The sequence below is a fragment of the Giraffa tippelskirchi genome, chromosome 3 (assembly GCF_054371585.1).
Source record: "Giraffa tippelskirchi isolate mGirTip1 chromosome 3, T2T-mGirTip1v1.2.pri, whole genome shotgun sequence".
Classification (NCBI taxonomy): Eukaryota; Metazoa; Chordata; class Mammalia; order Artiodactyla; family Giraffidae; genus Giraffa; species Giraffa tippelskirchi.
Genome location: NC_137277.1, coordinates 15117910 through 15133942, shown reverse-complemented (window position 1 = coordinate 15133942; position 16033 = coordinate 15117910). Strand labels below are relative to the sequence as shown.

The following is a 16033-nucleotide window of genomic DNA, read 5'->3' as shown; positions in this document are numbered from 1 at the left end:
TCAGCATCAGTTTTGAACCATCCTCTTCTCACCCTCTGGGTAGACCTAAGGCACGAAAAAGGCCTGGCAGCCATGGTCTGGGAGTGGGGAGGGTGTGTGGCAGAGAGAACAGAGGCCGGCAGCTCCAGGGACTGACCTAGGTGGGAGCCCACAGGGTGAGGGGAGGCAGCCCTGTGTGCAGGGGTGGGTCTGCCTGAGGATGGTCAAGGTGACTCTGGATATGTGTGTAGATGAGGCTGTGCACACACAAGTTGGAGCGGGACCATCCGTGGAGCCCCCGTCACCATGCTTGGGGGCACTTTTGAGAGAGCCAGGGAAGGGCAGGAAGCCCCAGGCCTGGGTGGAACTAATTAGCCTCCCCATCCTTTAGAGCAGCTGGGAAATGACTCATAGAAGCAACGAGTGAGTGAGTTAGCGAGTGTGTGTGTGTGTTTGTGTAGGAGCAGGCTGGCTGCTGAGGAAGTTGGGAGGGTATTTTAGAGGTGATTGGTGCAAATGAAAAACCAAACCTTGACAAAGGCTCTTTACCAAACTGCCGGTGGGGGCCCTTAGTCCCCACCACTCCCAACTCCCAACATGAGGCCCCGGGAAGCCTGAGCCTGGGGCCTGCCAGGGCTTGCCAGATGCCCACCCCAGTCCACGCCTTTCAGGGGCTTGGCCCGAGGACTCTGGTCTGTCCTTTGAAGAGGACAGACAGGTGAGGATCAGGCCAGCCCAGGGAGAAACTGGATGGGACTGCAACCTGGGCGTGCCCTGGGCTGGGGGAGGGCAGCCGTGCTGAGCACCATCCCCCACTGGGCGAGCCAGAGGGAGGTGTGCTTGTAGTAGCAGGCACGTGGATTTGGCCGGAGGAGAGCCACATTCGAATCCTGGCTCTGCCACTTATTAGCTGGGATGATGAATGCGAAGCACTTGGGACAGTGCCTGGCATGCGTTAAACACCAAATGAACATACGGATGACTGCTTTGGATCAAGAAACAATTCTCAGTGCTAGATTTCTAATTTTTTTAAAAAAATAGATATACAACAAGCAACAAAGCCTTACTGTCTAGCACAGGGAACTATAGTCAATATCTTGTAAAAACCTATAATGGAAAATAATCTGGCAAATGATAGGTGTATATTATAACTGAATCACCTTGCTGGGCATCTGAAACACTAAGTCAACTAACTTCAATGAAATAAAGAAAAAAAATAATTCTTGGGCCTCCACCTCTCAAGCCCACACATGTCAGGATGACATGATCAGGATGACAGGTTTGGGGGTCAGAGGAACCAACCCCCTCCCACTCCAAATAGAATCTTCCCCATGCTGATGCTGATGAGGCCTGGAATTTACACCTGGAGATAAGATCAATTCCTTTAAGACTCAGTCTTGAGAGGGGAGGGGCTTCCCTCATAGCTCAGTTGGTAAAGAATCCGCCTGAAATGCAGGAGACTCTGGTTCGATCCCTGGGTTAGGAAGATCCCCTGGAGAAGGGATAGGCTACCCACTCCAGTATTCTTGGGCTTCCTTTGTGGCTCAGCTGGTAAAGAATCCAGCTTGCAATGCTGGAGCCCTGGGTTTAATCCCTGGGTTGGGAAGGTCACCTGGAGAAGGGAAAGGTTACCCACTCCAAAATTTGGCCTGGAGAATTCCATGGACTATAGTCCCTGGGGTTGCAAAGAGTCAGACACAACTGAGCGACTTTCACTTTCACTTCACTTGGTAGGGAAAACCCATTCCTGGGAAGCCCATCTCGAGTGAACAGTAAGTGGAAAATAAATGTGGCCACACTACGATCATTTTCTCCCCATAGGCAGGACAAATCATCAGGCTGGTTAAATAAGGTGCCTGAAAAAGGGAGGCTTGTTTCAACCCAGTGAGCCCCAAGTGCAAAATGTCATCAGCGTTAGCCCACCCCTTGCCCAGGGTAACCCCTTCCCCACCCCCCACCCCCGTGTGACTCTGAGGGTTTCCGGAACTCTCGTAGCTCCTGAGTGTCCAGAGGTTTCTGCATTAGGCTCCAGGCTGCCCTCCAAGACCTCTTGGAGCAGATTTCCTCCACAGAGAGTGTCACACCAGGAGAGGAGGGCCATCTGGGGTGACTTCCTCCAGGCCCCTGGTCTCCGAAGGCCGAGGCCCGAAGTTCTGTCAGAGAAACACCACAGCTACCCCCTTCCCATTCCTACCCTCAGCCTGTCCCGGCTGAGAAAAAGCTGTGATTTGAGATTTACAGCTAGGGGGACAGGAGGTAGGGATCCATTTTGCATTCTTGGTGCTGGGCCACAGCAGAAATGCAGGAATTTGGGAAGTAGGCCACCAGGATGCCCAGTGCTGTCTTTGGCCAGGACAGAGAAAGTTTGATCTGTTTCAGCCTCCCAAAAAGTCCTGAGTCTGAGCCATCACTGCAGGTGAAGCTTGAGGATTGGCTGCAGCTCTGGGTAATTTTGCTCTCAGTCCAGAGAGAAACAGCCTGAGCCTGGACTGCAGCTTTACTAGAGATGAAGGGCATGCTTGGTTGGCAAGAGAGATGGTGACTGAGCAAGGCCAGCAAGTCATCCACCATCTCTGCATCCTAAGAAATGTGCCCTAGAGTGAGTGGGAAGGCTGTGAGGGGCAGGTCTCATCCATTCTGTCTTCCAGGAGTTTCCCAAAGCAGCTGTTACATCTCAAGCTGGCAGGGCATGGCTGAGGCTCCTTGGGGGGTTTCAGGCCATTTCAGCGCAGCTAGGTGGTTTGAAGGACCCTCCTTGGAAGCTTGGTGTCCCAAGAGAGAAGGTTCTAGAAGCATATAGTGGCAGGAGGTGGGGATGTCTGTCATGAGTTTTGTTTGGCCAGTAATTTGGAACAATTAGGATCGTAGGCACTCAGCTATGAGGGATTGGTCTTGAACTGAGGGGGGAGAATCAAGATTTTACAAAAGATTGCAGGTCAAGAGGTGCAATGAATGACAGGAACTTAAGTGGAGGTAGATGGAAAATCCTACACCTGAATTTGGGCTTCCCAGGTGGCTGAGTGGTAAAGAATCCTCCTGCCAATGCAGGAGACACAGGTTCAATCCCTAGGTCGGGAAGATACCCTGGAGAAGGAAATTGCAACCCATTCCAGTAGTCTTGCCTGGGAAATCACACGGACAGAGGAGCCTGGTGGCGCTACAGTCCATGGGGTCTCAAAAAAGTTGGACATGACTTAGTGACTAAACAACACCACCTGAATTTATATTAACCTTATTACATCCTGAAATTCTGCTATAATCATTATTAGTTCCAAGAGGGGGTTTGTTTGTTTGTTTTGTTTTTGGTTGATTCTTTTGGGTTTTGTACAAAGACAATCATGTCATCTGTTAACAAAGACAATTTTATTTCTTCCTTCCTGATCAGTGTAAGTTTTATTTCCTTTTCTTGTCTTATTGCATTAGCTAGAACTTCGTATGATATTGAAAAGGAGTGGAGAGAGGTGACATTCTTTCTTTGTTCCTGATCTTAGTGGGGGAAGTTCTAGTTTCTCGCCATTAAGTATTATGTCAGCTGTAGGATTTTTTACAAAAATGTTCTCTATCAGGTTGAGGAAGTCCTCTTCTATTCCTAGTTTGCTGAGAGTTTTATTGTGAATGGGTGTTGGATTTTGTCAAATTCATTTTCTATATTCATTGATATGACCATAGGATTTTTCTTCAGCCTGTTGATATGACAGATTAACATTAATTGATTTTCAGAACTTTTCTGTGCTAATTTTCTTAGCACAGTGGCTAAGACTCTGTGCTCCCAATGCAGGCAGCCCAGTTACATCCCTGGTCAGGGAACTAGAACCCACATGACACAACTAAGTGTTTGCATGCCACAACTAAAAAAAAAAAAAAGATTTGGCATTTTGCAACTAAAACCCAGCAGAGCCAAATAAATAAATAATTATAAAAATTAACTGATTTTCTAGTGTTGAATCTGTGCTGCATACCTGGGATAAATCCCCTTTGGTTGTAGAGCATAGTCCTTTTTCTATGCTGTTGGAGTTGATTTGCTAATATTTTGTTGAGCTCCACCTGGATTTAAAAGAGAAAACTCAGTTGCATGATTACAGGATGGTGAAACTCTGATATGACCACAGTTCATGATGAAAACTCCAGGGGTGTCTGTAAACTCCCCTTGTAAGTGGGCTGCTGAAAATGTAAATGCCATTTTGGGATGAATGAACACAACGGGTGTCCAGGCCAAGGAGAAAAGGCCTCTCTCTCTTTGTGGTCAGACTATATCTGGAACTGGGTGTTCCGATCTGGCAGCCCCACAGAGGGAGACGATGCAGGGCTAGACCTGCTCCAGAGAAGAGCTGCCTCGCCCTCCAGCGCCCTCCCCCTCGGCTCCCTGCCCATGGACAGCTGGCCCTAGCCTGGCTCCCTGACTCTGGACCCTTCCTTTCACACCCCTTGCCTCCAGGTTCCCAAGACTTTAACCCTGACTTCTGCCCAAACTTCCGTTTTGACGCAGTTTCCGACGGAGCTTCTCACTTCCTAACTGAGTTCTGCTGCCCGCGGAACAGGGTTTTAGTCTTGGCTCAGCCTTTCATTTATCATTCTCTAAAATTATCTTATTTGCTTCCCTATTTATTATCTGCCTTCTCCCTCGGGAATGCAAGCTCAGTGAGGACAGGGACTTCACCACTCCTGTATCCCTGGCTCCCCAAACAGAGCCCAGCATAGAATGGATGCTCAGGAAATGTTTGTTAAAGGAATAAATGTGTGGTCTGGGGGGTGGGGAGTTACTGCTCCTTTCAAGGCCTCATTTTCCCCATCTGCAGAATGAGGGAGTTGGACTCCATGTCTCTGGTCCTTGCAGATCTAAAATTCTTAAATTCAGTGGGGGGATGTGAGGACGGGAGAAGGGGAGGGGCACTGGCTGATGGTCCAGTGGCTAAGACTCCACACTCCCAATGCAGGGGACACAGGTTCGACCCCTGGTCAGGGAACTAGATCCCACATGCCTCAACTAAAGCGGCAACAAAGATCAGAGAGGCCGAGTGTTGCAACTAAGACCTGGCACAGCCAAAAAAATAATAAGCTAAAATAAATATTGAAAAATTTTCCTTGAGAAGAGGTTCCCCCAGGCCCTCAAACACCACATCTCTGAGATGGAAGCCAGAGACTGATCCTGTGGCTGGTGGAAGGAGGGTTTGAGCTGTCACATGGCTCCCTTTACTCCAGGCTGTGACTTGAGGGGCCATGTGGCGATCTGCCTGCAAGACACCCAACCCACTGACATGGGACATTATCAGTGCTTGTCCCTGCCAGAAAGTCGCCGTGCATACACCCCAGACATCCTTTCATTCTCCACTGGTGCCACTGCAAACAGCACAGCTTATCCCTCTATTCTAGACACACTGTTAGGGTGAGCAGGGGCACATACACGCTGGCCAATGTAAGCAGCCCAGCACCCCTGGAAGGGGCTCTCCAAACCAGGGGGATGAAGTCCAGATTCCCAGATGTGGTCTTCAAGGCTCTGGCCTAGCTACCCAGCCCACTTCCCCCAAAGCCCATAAACTGGGCTTCCCTGGTGGCTCAATGGTAAAGAATCCCCCAGTCAATGCAGGAGACATGGGTTCAATCCCTGCTCCAGGGAGATCCCACATGCCGCGAGGCAACTAAGCCCATGCTCTCACAACTACTGAACCTGTGCTCTAGAACCCAGGAGCCGTGACTACTGAGCCCATGTGCTGCAACTACCGAAGCCCACATGCCCTAGAGCCCATGTTCCACGACAAGGGAAGCCACCGCAATGAGAAGCCTGCTCACCACAACTAGGGAGTAGGCCCCACTCAACCACAGCTAGAGAAAAGCCTGCACAGCAACAAAGACCCAGTGCAAACAGAAATAAATAATTTTTTTTTTAAAAAAGCCCTTAAACAGATTCCAAACCCTCCAAAGACTGACACAGCGTAGCTCCCTAGCTCCTGTTTCTGTATTTGCTCTGGCTGTCCCTTCTTCCTGGAGTGTCCTTCCCCTTCACTTCCCTGCGCCCACAACTTCCTCATCCTTTGTGACTCAACTGAAACGGCACATCTTTCCTTTCCCTGGTCTGGAAGTTACCACTCAGCCACCTGAACTCCCGTAGCACAATCAACTCCCTTCTTTAGTTATTTATCTTTATTGGAATATAATTGCTTTATAATGTTGTGTTAGTTTCTGTTTCCTTCTTTAGGGCGGACATCTCTGTCTCCTCATATCATAGCTTCTGTGTCCATGTCTCCCCAGCTATCAACTCTTGGAAGGCAGGATGCATAGCTGGTGCATTTTTGTGTCCTACTCGGGGCTAGCTCAGCTTCTGACTTATGAACACAATGAATGGATGGATGGGTGTGTGGATGGATGGATGGATGGGGAGTGGGAGGACGGATGGATGAAACCTATCAGAATCCATCTTATTCCCAGAAAGATCTATATCCAAGGCCTCATTCACTCACTGAGTGTCTGCCAAGTGCCCAGGCCTGGGACCAGCTGTGGTGATCTGGACAGACAGAGTTCCTGCTCTCTCGGCATTTTGGTCTGGTGAAGGAAACAGACAAATACATTAGGCCAATAAACAAATGATTACAAATTATGATAAATAGTGTCAAGGAAAGTACAAGGGACTAGGACAGAGAGTTGAGGAGGAGAAATCCTCTTGGAGAAGGGACATTAGAGGTTTGATGGGAAAGTGTGCAGGAAGAGCCATGTGAAGAGATAGGAGACAAGAGCTCCAGAGAGAGCTAAGGTCCAAAGGCAGGCGTGAGTTCAGTGGTCAAGAAGCAGGAAGGAGGCCGGAAGGACTGGGGTAGAGTGGGCAGGGAGAACAGATCAGCAGACAAAGGTGAAGAGGTACAGATAGGGGCTGGATCACCAGGGCCTTGGAGGCCACTGAAAGAAGTTTAGGTTTTATTCTAAGCACAATAGGACATTATTGGAGAAATTTAAGCAGGAGAAACAATATGATTAGTTTCTTGTTTTTAAAACAGTACCCGCTGGGACCTCTCTGGTGATCCACTGGCTAAGATCCTATGTTCCCAAGGCAGGGGGCCCAGATTGGATCACTGATCAGGGAGCTAGATCCCACAGGCCACAACTAATGATCCTGCCACAACAAAGATAGAAGATCCTGCATGTCGCAACTAAGACCTGGCACAGATACATAAATAAAATATGTATTTTAAATGTTTACATAAACCAGCACCCACTGCTTTATAGGACTGGTTTGGAGAGGGCAGGGGCAAAGCAGGCAGCTACTGCAAGAAAATGTTGTGATACGGACCGGGATGGGTGGGGGGAAATCGAGGTTATATGTATTTTGGAGATGGTATTAATAGAACTTTGGACAGGCTGAATGTAGAGATGAGGGAGAATAATTCACAAAGACATCTCAGCTTTTGATTTGGACAAATTTGAGGCTTGGACAGATGGTGGTACCATCTCCTGGGTGGAGGCAGAGAGTGAATAAGACCCTGATCTTGCAATTGATATCAGAAATGAGGCCAGTCTTGGGTGGACTGTGTCCTCAAGCTTAATAGTTGGCTGTAACCCCTTAAGGGAGTGGAACCTGTTCTCCATAGTGGCTGTACCAGTTTACATTCCCACCGACAGTGTAGTAGGACACCTTTTTCTCCACACCCTCTTCAGAGTTAATTATCTAGACTTTTTGATGATGGTCATCCTGACCAGTGAAGTGATACCTCTTTGTACTTTTGATTTGCATTTCTCTAATAATTAGTGATGTTGAATACTTTTTCATGTACATTTTGGTCACCTATATGTCTTCTTGGGAGAAATGTCTATTTAGATCTTCTGTCCATTTTTTATTGGATTATCTACTTGTTTGTTTTGAGAATATATTTCTGTTCTCTTTTTATTTTATATTGGAGTATAGTTGATTTGGGGCTTCCCTTATGGCTCAGTGGTAAAGAATCCACCTGCCAATACAGGAGATGGGGATTCGATCCCTGGGTCAGAGGATCTGCTGGAGAAGTAAATGGCAACCCACTCCAGTATTCTTGCCTGGGAAATCCCATGGACAGAGGAGCCTGGCAAGCTGTAGTCCATGAAGTTGCAAAAGTGTCAGATAGGACTTAGGGACTAAACGCAACAACATACTTGATTTACAATGTTATGTTAGTTTCGGGTGTACAGCAAACTGATTCATCATACATATACATGTATCTCTTCTTTCTCAAATTCTTTTCCCATTAGGTTGTTACATATTATTGAGCAGAGTTCCCTCTGCTATAAACAGGTTCTTGGGCAAATGTTCATTCCAGATGCTGTTCGTTGTATGCCTATTGTTATCCACATAGTGGGGTCCAGTAGCCAGTTGAGTATTTCAGTCTAGAGTTCAGAGGAGAGAGTTACCATACTCCTGTAACACTATCTACAGTCATAGAAATGATGCCATCCAGACCCAGACAGAGCCCTGGGGAGAGGAACAGGAACAAACACAAAGGACATTGAGAAGGAACAGCCAGAGAAGCAGGAAGTAAAGCATGGGTGAGCTGTCATGGAGGCTGAGTGGGTACAGCCTGCCCAGAAGCAGGCCACGGCCAACTGGGTTGAATGTTTCTAAGAGGTTGAGGGAGGTGAAGACAGAAACGTGTGCAGCAGACTTGGCAGCATTGAGACTGTTAGTGACTTGACAAAAGCCACTTCCGTGGAGTGGGGGAGGTGACACACGCCAGGTTGGAGTGGGTTGGAGAGGGAATAAAAGGTAAGGAAGTAAAGACAGCTGGTGTAGACACTTTCCAAGAAGCTCGTCCATGAAGAGAGACAGAAATATAGAGCGAGAGTGAAGGGAGGTGAGAGTTAAGGGAGGTGAGAGTTCCCTTGGGGTCCAGCAGCTAAGACTCCGTACTCCCAATGCAGGGGACCTGGGTTGCATCCCTGGTCAGGGAATTAGATACCACATGCCAAGACTTTAAGATCCTGCATGCCACAACTAAAAAAAAAGAAAAAAAATTCCATCTGCCACAACGAAGATTGAAGATCCTCGTGCCTCAGCTAAGATCCGGTGCAGCCAGATAAATCAATAAAAATAAAATATCTTTTTAAAAAGAAGGAAGGGAGGCGTGGAGGCAGGAGGGTACTTTTCGTCACCACTACCATTATTTTGAAGATGGGAAAGCCTGGTCACTGAGAGGAAGGGGCTGGTGGTGGGAGAGAGAGAGGTACCTAGAGAAGGAGGTCCTTGGGAAGGCAAATGGAGTGAGGGGCCCAAGCCAAAGCGGAAGTCCTGGTCTTGCCTCTTCTTCTGTTAGTAGGATGGAGGAGGAAGGGGCAGGCAGTGACGATAGCTCCATTGGTTTGACTGTGTGTGATGGATCCTGTGCGTGAAGACTGAGACCAAGTCATCAGCTGGGAGCATTGTGGGGAGGATGGGGTGGGGGTTAGTTGGAGGAAAGAAGAGAAAGCATAAAATAGTTCTCAAAGAAGAAAAGTGAGACTCACAGGAAAACCTATACTTAGAGGATGGCACTCAGGGCAAACCTGGAGTTTATAATCACAAAGGCAATGTGAACCCAGCCAGGTCCTGCCTTGGCGGCGGCGGCGCCCAGAAGCTCAGGGCCTGACTCAGGCAGAGCATAGCTGGGCTACCAGGTGGATGCAGGTTTCCCCTGGTGAGGGGTGGAAGGAGAGAGAAAGCTATACTTAAGGATATTTTCTTTTCTTTCTCTCTTTTTTTTTTTTTTAAACAGGACTGCCAGGGAAGTCCCCTAAGAGTATATTTTTTACTATTATAGTGTAAGCATTTTATTGTTGTTCAATCGCTAAGTTGTGCCCGGCTCTTTTCGACCCCATGGACTGCAGTGCACTAGGCTTCCCTGTCCTTCACTATCTCCTGTCCATGGAGGCAATGATAGCATCCAACCATCTTATCCTCTGTTGCCCCCTTCTCCTCTTGCCCTCAATCTTTTCGAATGAGTCAGCTTTTCACATCAGGTAGCCAAAGTATTTGAGTTTCAGCTTCAGCATTAGTTCTTCCAATGCATATTCAGGGTTGATTTCCTTTAGGATTGACTGGTGTGATCTCCTTGCCATCCAAGGGACTCTCAAGAGTCTTCTCCAATGCCACAATTCAAAAGCATTTTATTATAAAGGATAATAAATGGTAAAAATGAAGAGCCAAATGAAAAGGTACACAGGGAGAAGTCTGGAAGGATTCCAAGCACAGAATCTTTGGTCCCCCAACAGTATTTTCAAGGGAGGGATTATGATAGTGGATCTTGTAACTGAGGCTGGAAAAGGAGGGAGGTGAAGTCTGAGGGGCTGATGGAGAGGGAGAAATCTCAGGGTCAAGGGCAGAAGACAAGGAGAAGCTCAAGGATTACACAACCCAGCACTTGAGCTGAGTAGTAGGAGGTGGGGGAGGGGAGTGCTCAAAGCAGCCATATCAAAGGAGATCCAGTTTCTGTTCACGGTTTAAGTTCAGAGTGGACTCGAAGGAAAGATAACTCAGGTGGAAGAGCCCTCTCATTCATTTATTTGATAAACTTTTCTTCAGCATCAGGCACACAGGTGATCCGAAGGAGAAATCCACTCAGCCAGGGTTACCAGGGAAGGCTTCCTGGAGGTGGTGGTTCGAGTGTAGGTTGAGCCTGGAAGGACAAATTAAAGCTCTCCAGGGTAGCAAAAAGAAGGAGTGCTTCAAGAGGCATGGGCTTCAGTGAAAAACAGTGTGGTCCATTTGTGAAAGTGGAGGTAGCATGGCCAGAAGGGGGGTGCATGTAGAGAAGGACTGGGTGACGAGATAGGGATCGGATCATGGAGGGCCTGGGGAGCCACAAGGAGGAATGCAGATGCACTTTTAAATAAACTTTTTATTATGTATTGGGTCTAGCCAATTAACAATGTTGTGATAGTTTCAGGTGAACAGCAAAGGGACTCACCCATACATATACATGTATCCATTCTCCCCCAAACTCCCGTTCCATCCAGGCTGCCACATAACATTGAGCAGAGTTCCCTGTGCTTTATAGCAGGCCCTTGTTGGTTATGGATGCATTATTAATCCAGCGAAGGATTAAGCAGAGGGTGACCTGAACAGATTTGTGACTTTAGAAATGGGGGTAGAGACTTCCCTGATGGTCCAGTGGTTAAGACTTCACTCTCCCAATGCAGGGGGCCCGGGTTTGATCTCTGGTCAGGAAACTCGATCCCACAGGCCACAGCTAAAGATCCCTCACACTGCAACTAAGACCCAAGGCAGCCAAATAAATAAATTAAAATATTTTTTTTAAAAAAGAAATGGGGATGGTGGATTGGAGGGGAGCCATGTGGGAGGCAGGAAGGCAGATGGGAGGCTGTTTTGAATGAGTGGGTGAGGGGTGATGAAGCACCTGCAGATTGGAGACACAGGTAGATGCTGGGAGGGAGCCTCAGCGAGGTTGGGAACTGACCAGATGTGCCACTGGGATGCTTTTGGCCATCACCAACCAAAACCGTTGCCTCCACTGGCCTAGCCAAGGAGGGCATCCACTCACTCATATAACACAACATCCAGATGCAAAGTGGCTCCAGGGCTGGTGAAGAGGGGAGGAGGAAGGGGGGAATTTAGGACCAAGTGCAAATTTCAAAGGGAGGGATGAAGTGTCCACTGGGGGCCAGCTAGGGGACGGCAGGAGGAGGTGCCAGGCTAGCTGTGCGGGTCCTATGCCAATGTGCCAGGCACCAGTTCAGGGTGACGCCAAGCCCTGGTCTCTGAGGATTCTGGTGGGGGAGACAGACACCCATCATACAAGCAGGGCATGAATCACCATTGACCTAAGAGCTGTGGAGGCTACACATGAAGGGGAGCCATGACCTGACCTCTCCTGGGGCCACTGCAAAGAGTGTGAACAGAAACCATGAAAGGAGGGGGATGGTGACTGTTCCCGGGGCAGAGGAGAAGGGCACAGGGAGAGGTGCCTGCTGTGAAAAACAAAACCCAAAACAGGGCTGCAGACCAGGCCTTGGAGAAGCAGCATCTTCCGGGACAGGAAGGAAGAGCTCACAGAGCAGATGTAGAGAGAGCGGCCTGATTGGGAGGCCGCATTCTTCTCTCAAGAACAAAGGCTGTGGGGACTCCCCTGCTGGTCCAGTGGCTAAGGCTCTGCACTCCCAATGCAGGGGGCCTGGGTTCCATCTCTGGTCAGGGCTTCCCAGGTGCCTCAATGGTAAAGAATCCGCCTGCCAATGCAGGAGATGCAGGAGACGTGGGTTCGATCCTTGGGTCAGGAAGATCCCCTGAAGGAGGAAATGGCGACCCACTCCAGGATTCTTGCCTGGATAGTCCCATGGACAGAGGAGCCTGGCAGGCTACAGTCCATAGGGTCCCAATGAGTCAGATATGACTGAGCAACTGAGCACGCACGCATAGGAAACTAGATCCCACATGCCACAACTAAAGACTGTGCATGCCGCACAAACAAATATTTCAAAAGACCAGGCAAAAATAAATAAATATCAAAAAAGAAGGAGAGGCTATGGCCGGGAGATGCTCGAGGGAGGGTCAGCTACATAGAGACCACCAGGTCTGACTGCTGGGGGCTCTGGTGACTCTGGCCAGCAGTTTCCACCGGTGCTGGGGCCCAAGCTGGACTGTTTGTCTGTGGTTTTCTGTTATCCCACTTTGTTGTTGTTCAGTCTCTCAGTTGTGTCTGACTCTTTGTGACCCCATGAACTGCAGCACACCAGGCTTTCCTGTCCTTCACTATCTCCTGAACTTTGCTCAAACTCAGGTCCATTGAGTCGGTGGTGCCATCCAACCATCTCATCCTCTGTTGCCCTCTTCTCCTCCTGCCCTCAATCTTTCCCAGCATCAGGATCTTTTCCGACGAGTCGGCTCTTCACGTCAGGTGGCCAAAGTACTGGAGCTTCAGCTTCAGCGTCAGTCCTTCCAGTGAATATTCAGGGTTGATTTCCTTTAGGATTGATTGGTTTGATCTCCTTTACTTGGGATCCTGCAAAGGAGGGAGGGGGCAGCATCAGGCCAGAGAATTGTGCCAAGTGGGGCCCATGAACTGGGAGCGTGCTCATTGGCCATGGTCTCTTCAGGGCCATCTGGCAGGTCAGTGTCTTCTGTTCAGACACATAAGTGGGACCAGTGATGGGGATGAAGGAGAGAAGGTGTGTGGCAAGTGGTGGGTACAACTATGCGGTCAGTGTGAGGAGCGGTTTCAAGCTGGGCGTGTGCACTTGTGTGTGTGCACGAGTGCACACGTGCGTGTCCATGCACACACACTCCCCCACACACGACAGGGCTGATGAGCAGCTGAGGGACGGGGTGGGCAGGAATGAGCAAAGTCATCCCTGTGGAAACACGACTCCCAGGGTGATGGGAGGGAGCAGCTGGGCAGTCAGGCCGGGGGGCGTGGCCAGCTCTGCCCAATGGTTCCGGCCACTCCCCAGGCCACCCTCCCCACCTGTTGACCAAGCCTGAGGAAGTGCCCGCACTGGCCTGAGCACTGCTTGGGCGTCTGGGCCCGCAGTGACAGAGCTGCCCTCCGGTGTAGCCCTGGGTGTCTCTGGGGCCTCTGTGCGTGGGGGCTTTGGGAGGGCTGTGTGTGACCAGGTGGCTGAAGTGTCCCTGCATCCGTCTCCTGATGTGGGTCATTCCCCAGGGCCTTCGCCATAAGTGACCCACCACCTCCCTTCCACAAAGATCAGGCTCAGGAAGGCTTTGGGGGAGGGGGATAGTCGTAGCAACCAAGGGACCGGCCAGGAGACACAGTGTGTAGGTCTCATGGGCCTCCAGAGCTCCTGGTAGGCACCCCTGTATCTGCCCGGCTCATACAGGGACCACCAGCCAAAAGCAGTCCTTGGGAGCTCCAGTCCTGCCCCTGCCATTGAAACCGTCCATCTCTTTCTCCCCAGGACCTTACCTGTGTGTCCTCTTCCATGTTAGCACCTGCAGGCTCTCCTGATGCGGCCCCACACACACATCTTGCATTTTCTTGCTCCAGTTCCCCCTTCCTGCCCATAGGTTAGATCCCATGGGTTGTGGAGGAGGAAGCTGTTGGGACTCTCCCCAGAGGCTGGGAATCTTCCTTCTTCCCGCTCCCCACCCAACATCACACCTCCCCAAAGCTCAGGACAAGGCGCTGCATGTTCACACATCTTCCTTGTCTCCTCCCTCCATGCCAGACATGGTGAACAGTGGTAGGTACACTGCATGCTCGCCCCTGGCAGACATCACTAATCAATCCCAGCAGTCTCCTTGCACCGAGTCTGTCTCTAGCCCACATGGTCTTTGCCCACATCTCCAGGCAGCCAAGAGCAGCTGATCCATGTCAGCCCTCAAGATGAAATCCCTTTGCCATTCCTGCATAAGGCTGACCCCACCGGGCCCCTCACTTCGGCCCATCCTCTGGGTCTACCCTCACATCTCACATCGGACTCCTTTCTGTCTCACTGCAGGATCGAGGTCACGGGGGCATAGCCAGCTGTGGTTTTCTCTGTTCCCCGTAGGCTGAAGCCACACAGTTCCCAGAACTCGGGCCCAGGAGGCGGTTGAAGGCACGGGGGCATTGACCACAAGTCCCTGAGGGAGAAGAGGACCTGGTTGGTTTTCTGTCAGTGCAGAGAGGGAGCCAACCCCCTCCTGGGGCAAGTGTGGTGCAGGGCTCCTGGGGGTGATGCTCTGTGTCCAGCATCTGTGCAACAGCAGCACCAGGGCCCCGCAGGCACACCCTCCAGTTCCGACAGCGCCTGCTCCCCAACCTGCCCGCCCTGGCCCCGGGGCAGGCGGGAGGTGAGTAGCGGGACCGCAGGCCCAGGGCGGGGTGGCCGCCCAGCACCCCGGGGGCTGCACGCTGCAGCTGCCCCGGCTGCCCGCCGCCCTGCTGGCCCCTGAGCCCAGGATGCGAAGATGGCCAACGCGTCTCTGCCCACGGTGGTGCCTCTGGGCCCCGAGAGCCTACGCCCCTTCACCCGGGAGTCCCTGGCAGCCATAGAGCGCCGGGTGTTGGAGGAGGAGGCCCGGCAGTTGCGGAACAAGCAGATGGAGATCGAGGAGCTCGAGCAGAAGCCGCGCAGCGACCTGGAGGCTGGCAAGAACCTGCCGCTCATCTACGGGGACCCCCCGCCGGAGGTCATCGGCATCCCTCTGGAGGATCTGGATCCGTACTACAGCGACAAGAAGGTCTGCGCTGGGGAGGCCTCCCTCCACCTGTCTGTCCCTGGTCCATCTGTCTGCCTGTCCCAGGCCTCACAGTTCTCTCCCTGCCGCAGACCTTCATTGTGCTCAACAAGGGCAAATCCATCTTCCGCTTCTCAGCCACGCCTGCTCTCTACCTCCTGAGCCCCTTCAGCATCGTCAGACGCTGCGCCATCAAGGTGCTCATCCACGCATATCCTGGCGGAGTGGGGCGAGTGCGGGGGTGGGGAAAGGCAGGCAGGGGTCAGGAATGGGCAAGAACGGGGCGCTCTGGGCGAGGAGGCCCTCTGTCCTCCTCTCCTCCCCACCTGCTCCCTCACTTTCCTTGACCCTCCCCCCAACGCTGTTCAGCATGTTCATTATGATCACCATCCTGACCAACTGCGTGTTCATGACCATGAGTGACCCGCCTTCCTGGTCCAAGCACGTGGAGTAAGTGCCCTGCCCCCATTTCTCCTGATTCCCCAATGTCTCCGCTCAGAGGATGCCCCAAGTGACCACGGCTCTGTGTTCCAGGGAAACAAACACCGTCCCTGTCACTCCATCGGTACCCTAAGTCCCCAGAGTGGCACACACCGTCACTCTCACTGATGTCCTCAGCCCCCTGGGTGCCATATGTCATTTCTGCGCCCTCCCTCCCAGAAGGCCTGCCTCTGCCGCCCACATCCTGGCCCAGGTGTGACACGCCTGGCCCTGGCCCGCCCTCTCTCCACCAGGTACACCTTCACAGGGATCTACACCTTCGAGTCCCTCATCAAGATCCTGGCCCGAGGCTTCTGCATCGATAAATTTACATTCCTCCGGGATCCCTGGAACTGGCTGGACTTCAGTGTCATCATGATGGCGTGAGCAGGGGCCCCTGGGGGCGTCTGGAGGCTGATGCGAGGGAGGGGAGGGGGCCAGGCCTCG

The 16033-nt window shown here is 51.2% G+C and overlaps 1 protein-coding gene across 3 annotated transcripts in view; it reads left to right on the top strand.

The window, feature by feature from the left end:
- Positions 1 to 16033, top strand: part of SCN4A (sodium voltage-gated channel alpha subunit 4) — a 52610-nt gene that overhangs the window by 4348 nt on the left and 32229 nt on the right. Inside the window, exons 2-5 of one of the 3 annotated variants that reach the window (XM_081576742.1) lie at positions 14386 to 15109; positions 15199 to 15317; positions 15467 to 15556; positions 15841 to 15969. In XM_081576742.1, the coding sequence (XP_081432868.1) occupies positions 14837 to 15109; positions 15199 to 15317; positions 15467 to 15556; positions 15841 to 15969 (611 nt within the window). In that variant the 5' untranslated portion in view covers positions 14386 to 14836. Of the gene's footprint in view, positions 1 to 14385; positions 15110 to 15198; positions 15331 to 15466; positions 15557 to 15840; positions 15970 to 16033 lie in introns of all 3 variants that reach the window. The other 2 variants (XM_081576740.1, XM_081576743.1) reach the window with 2 other exon arrangements.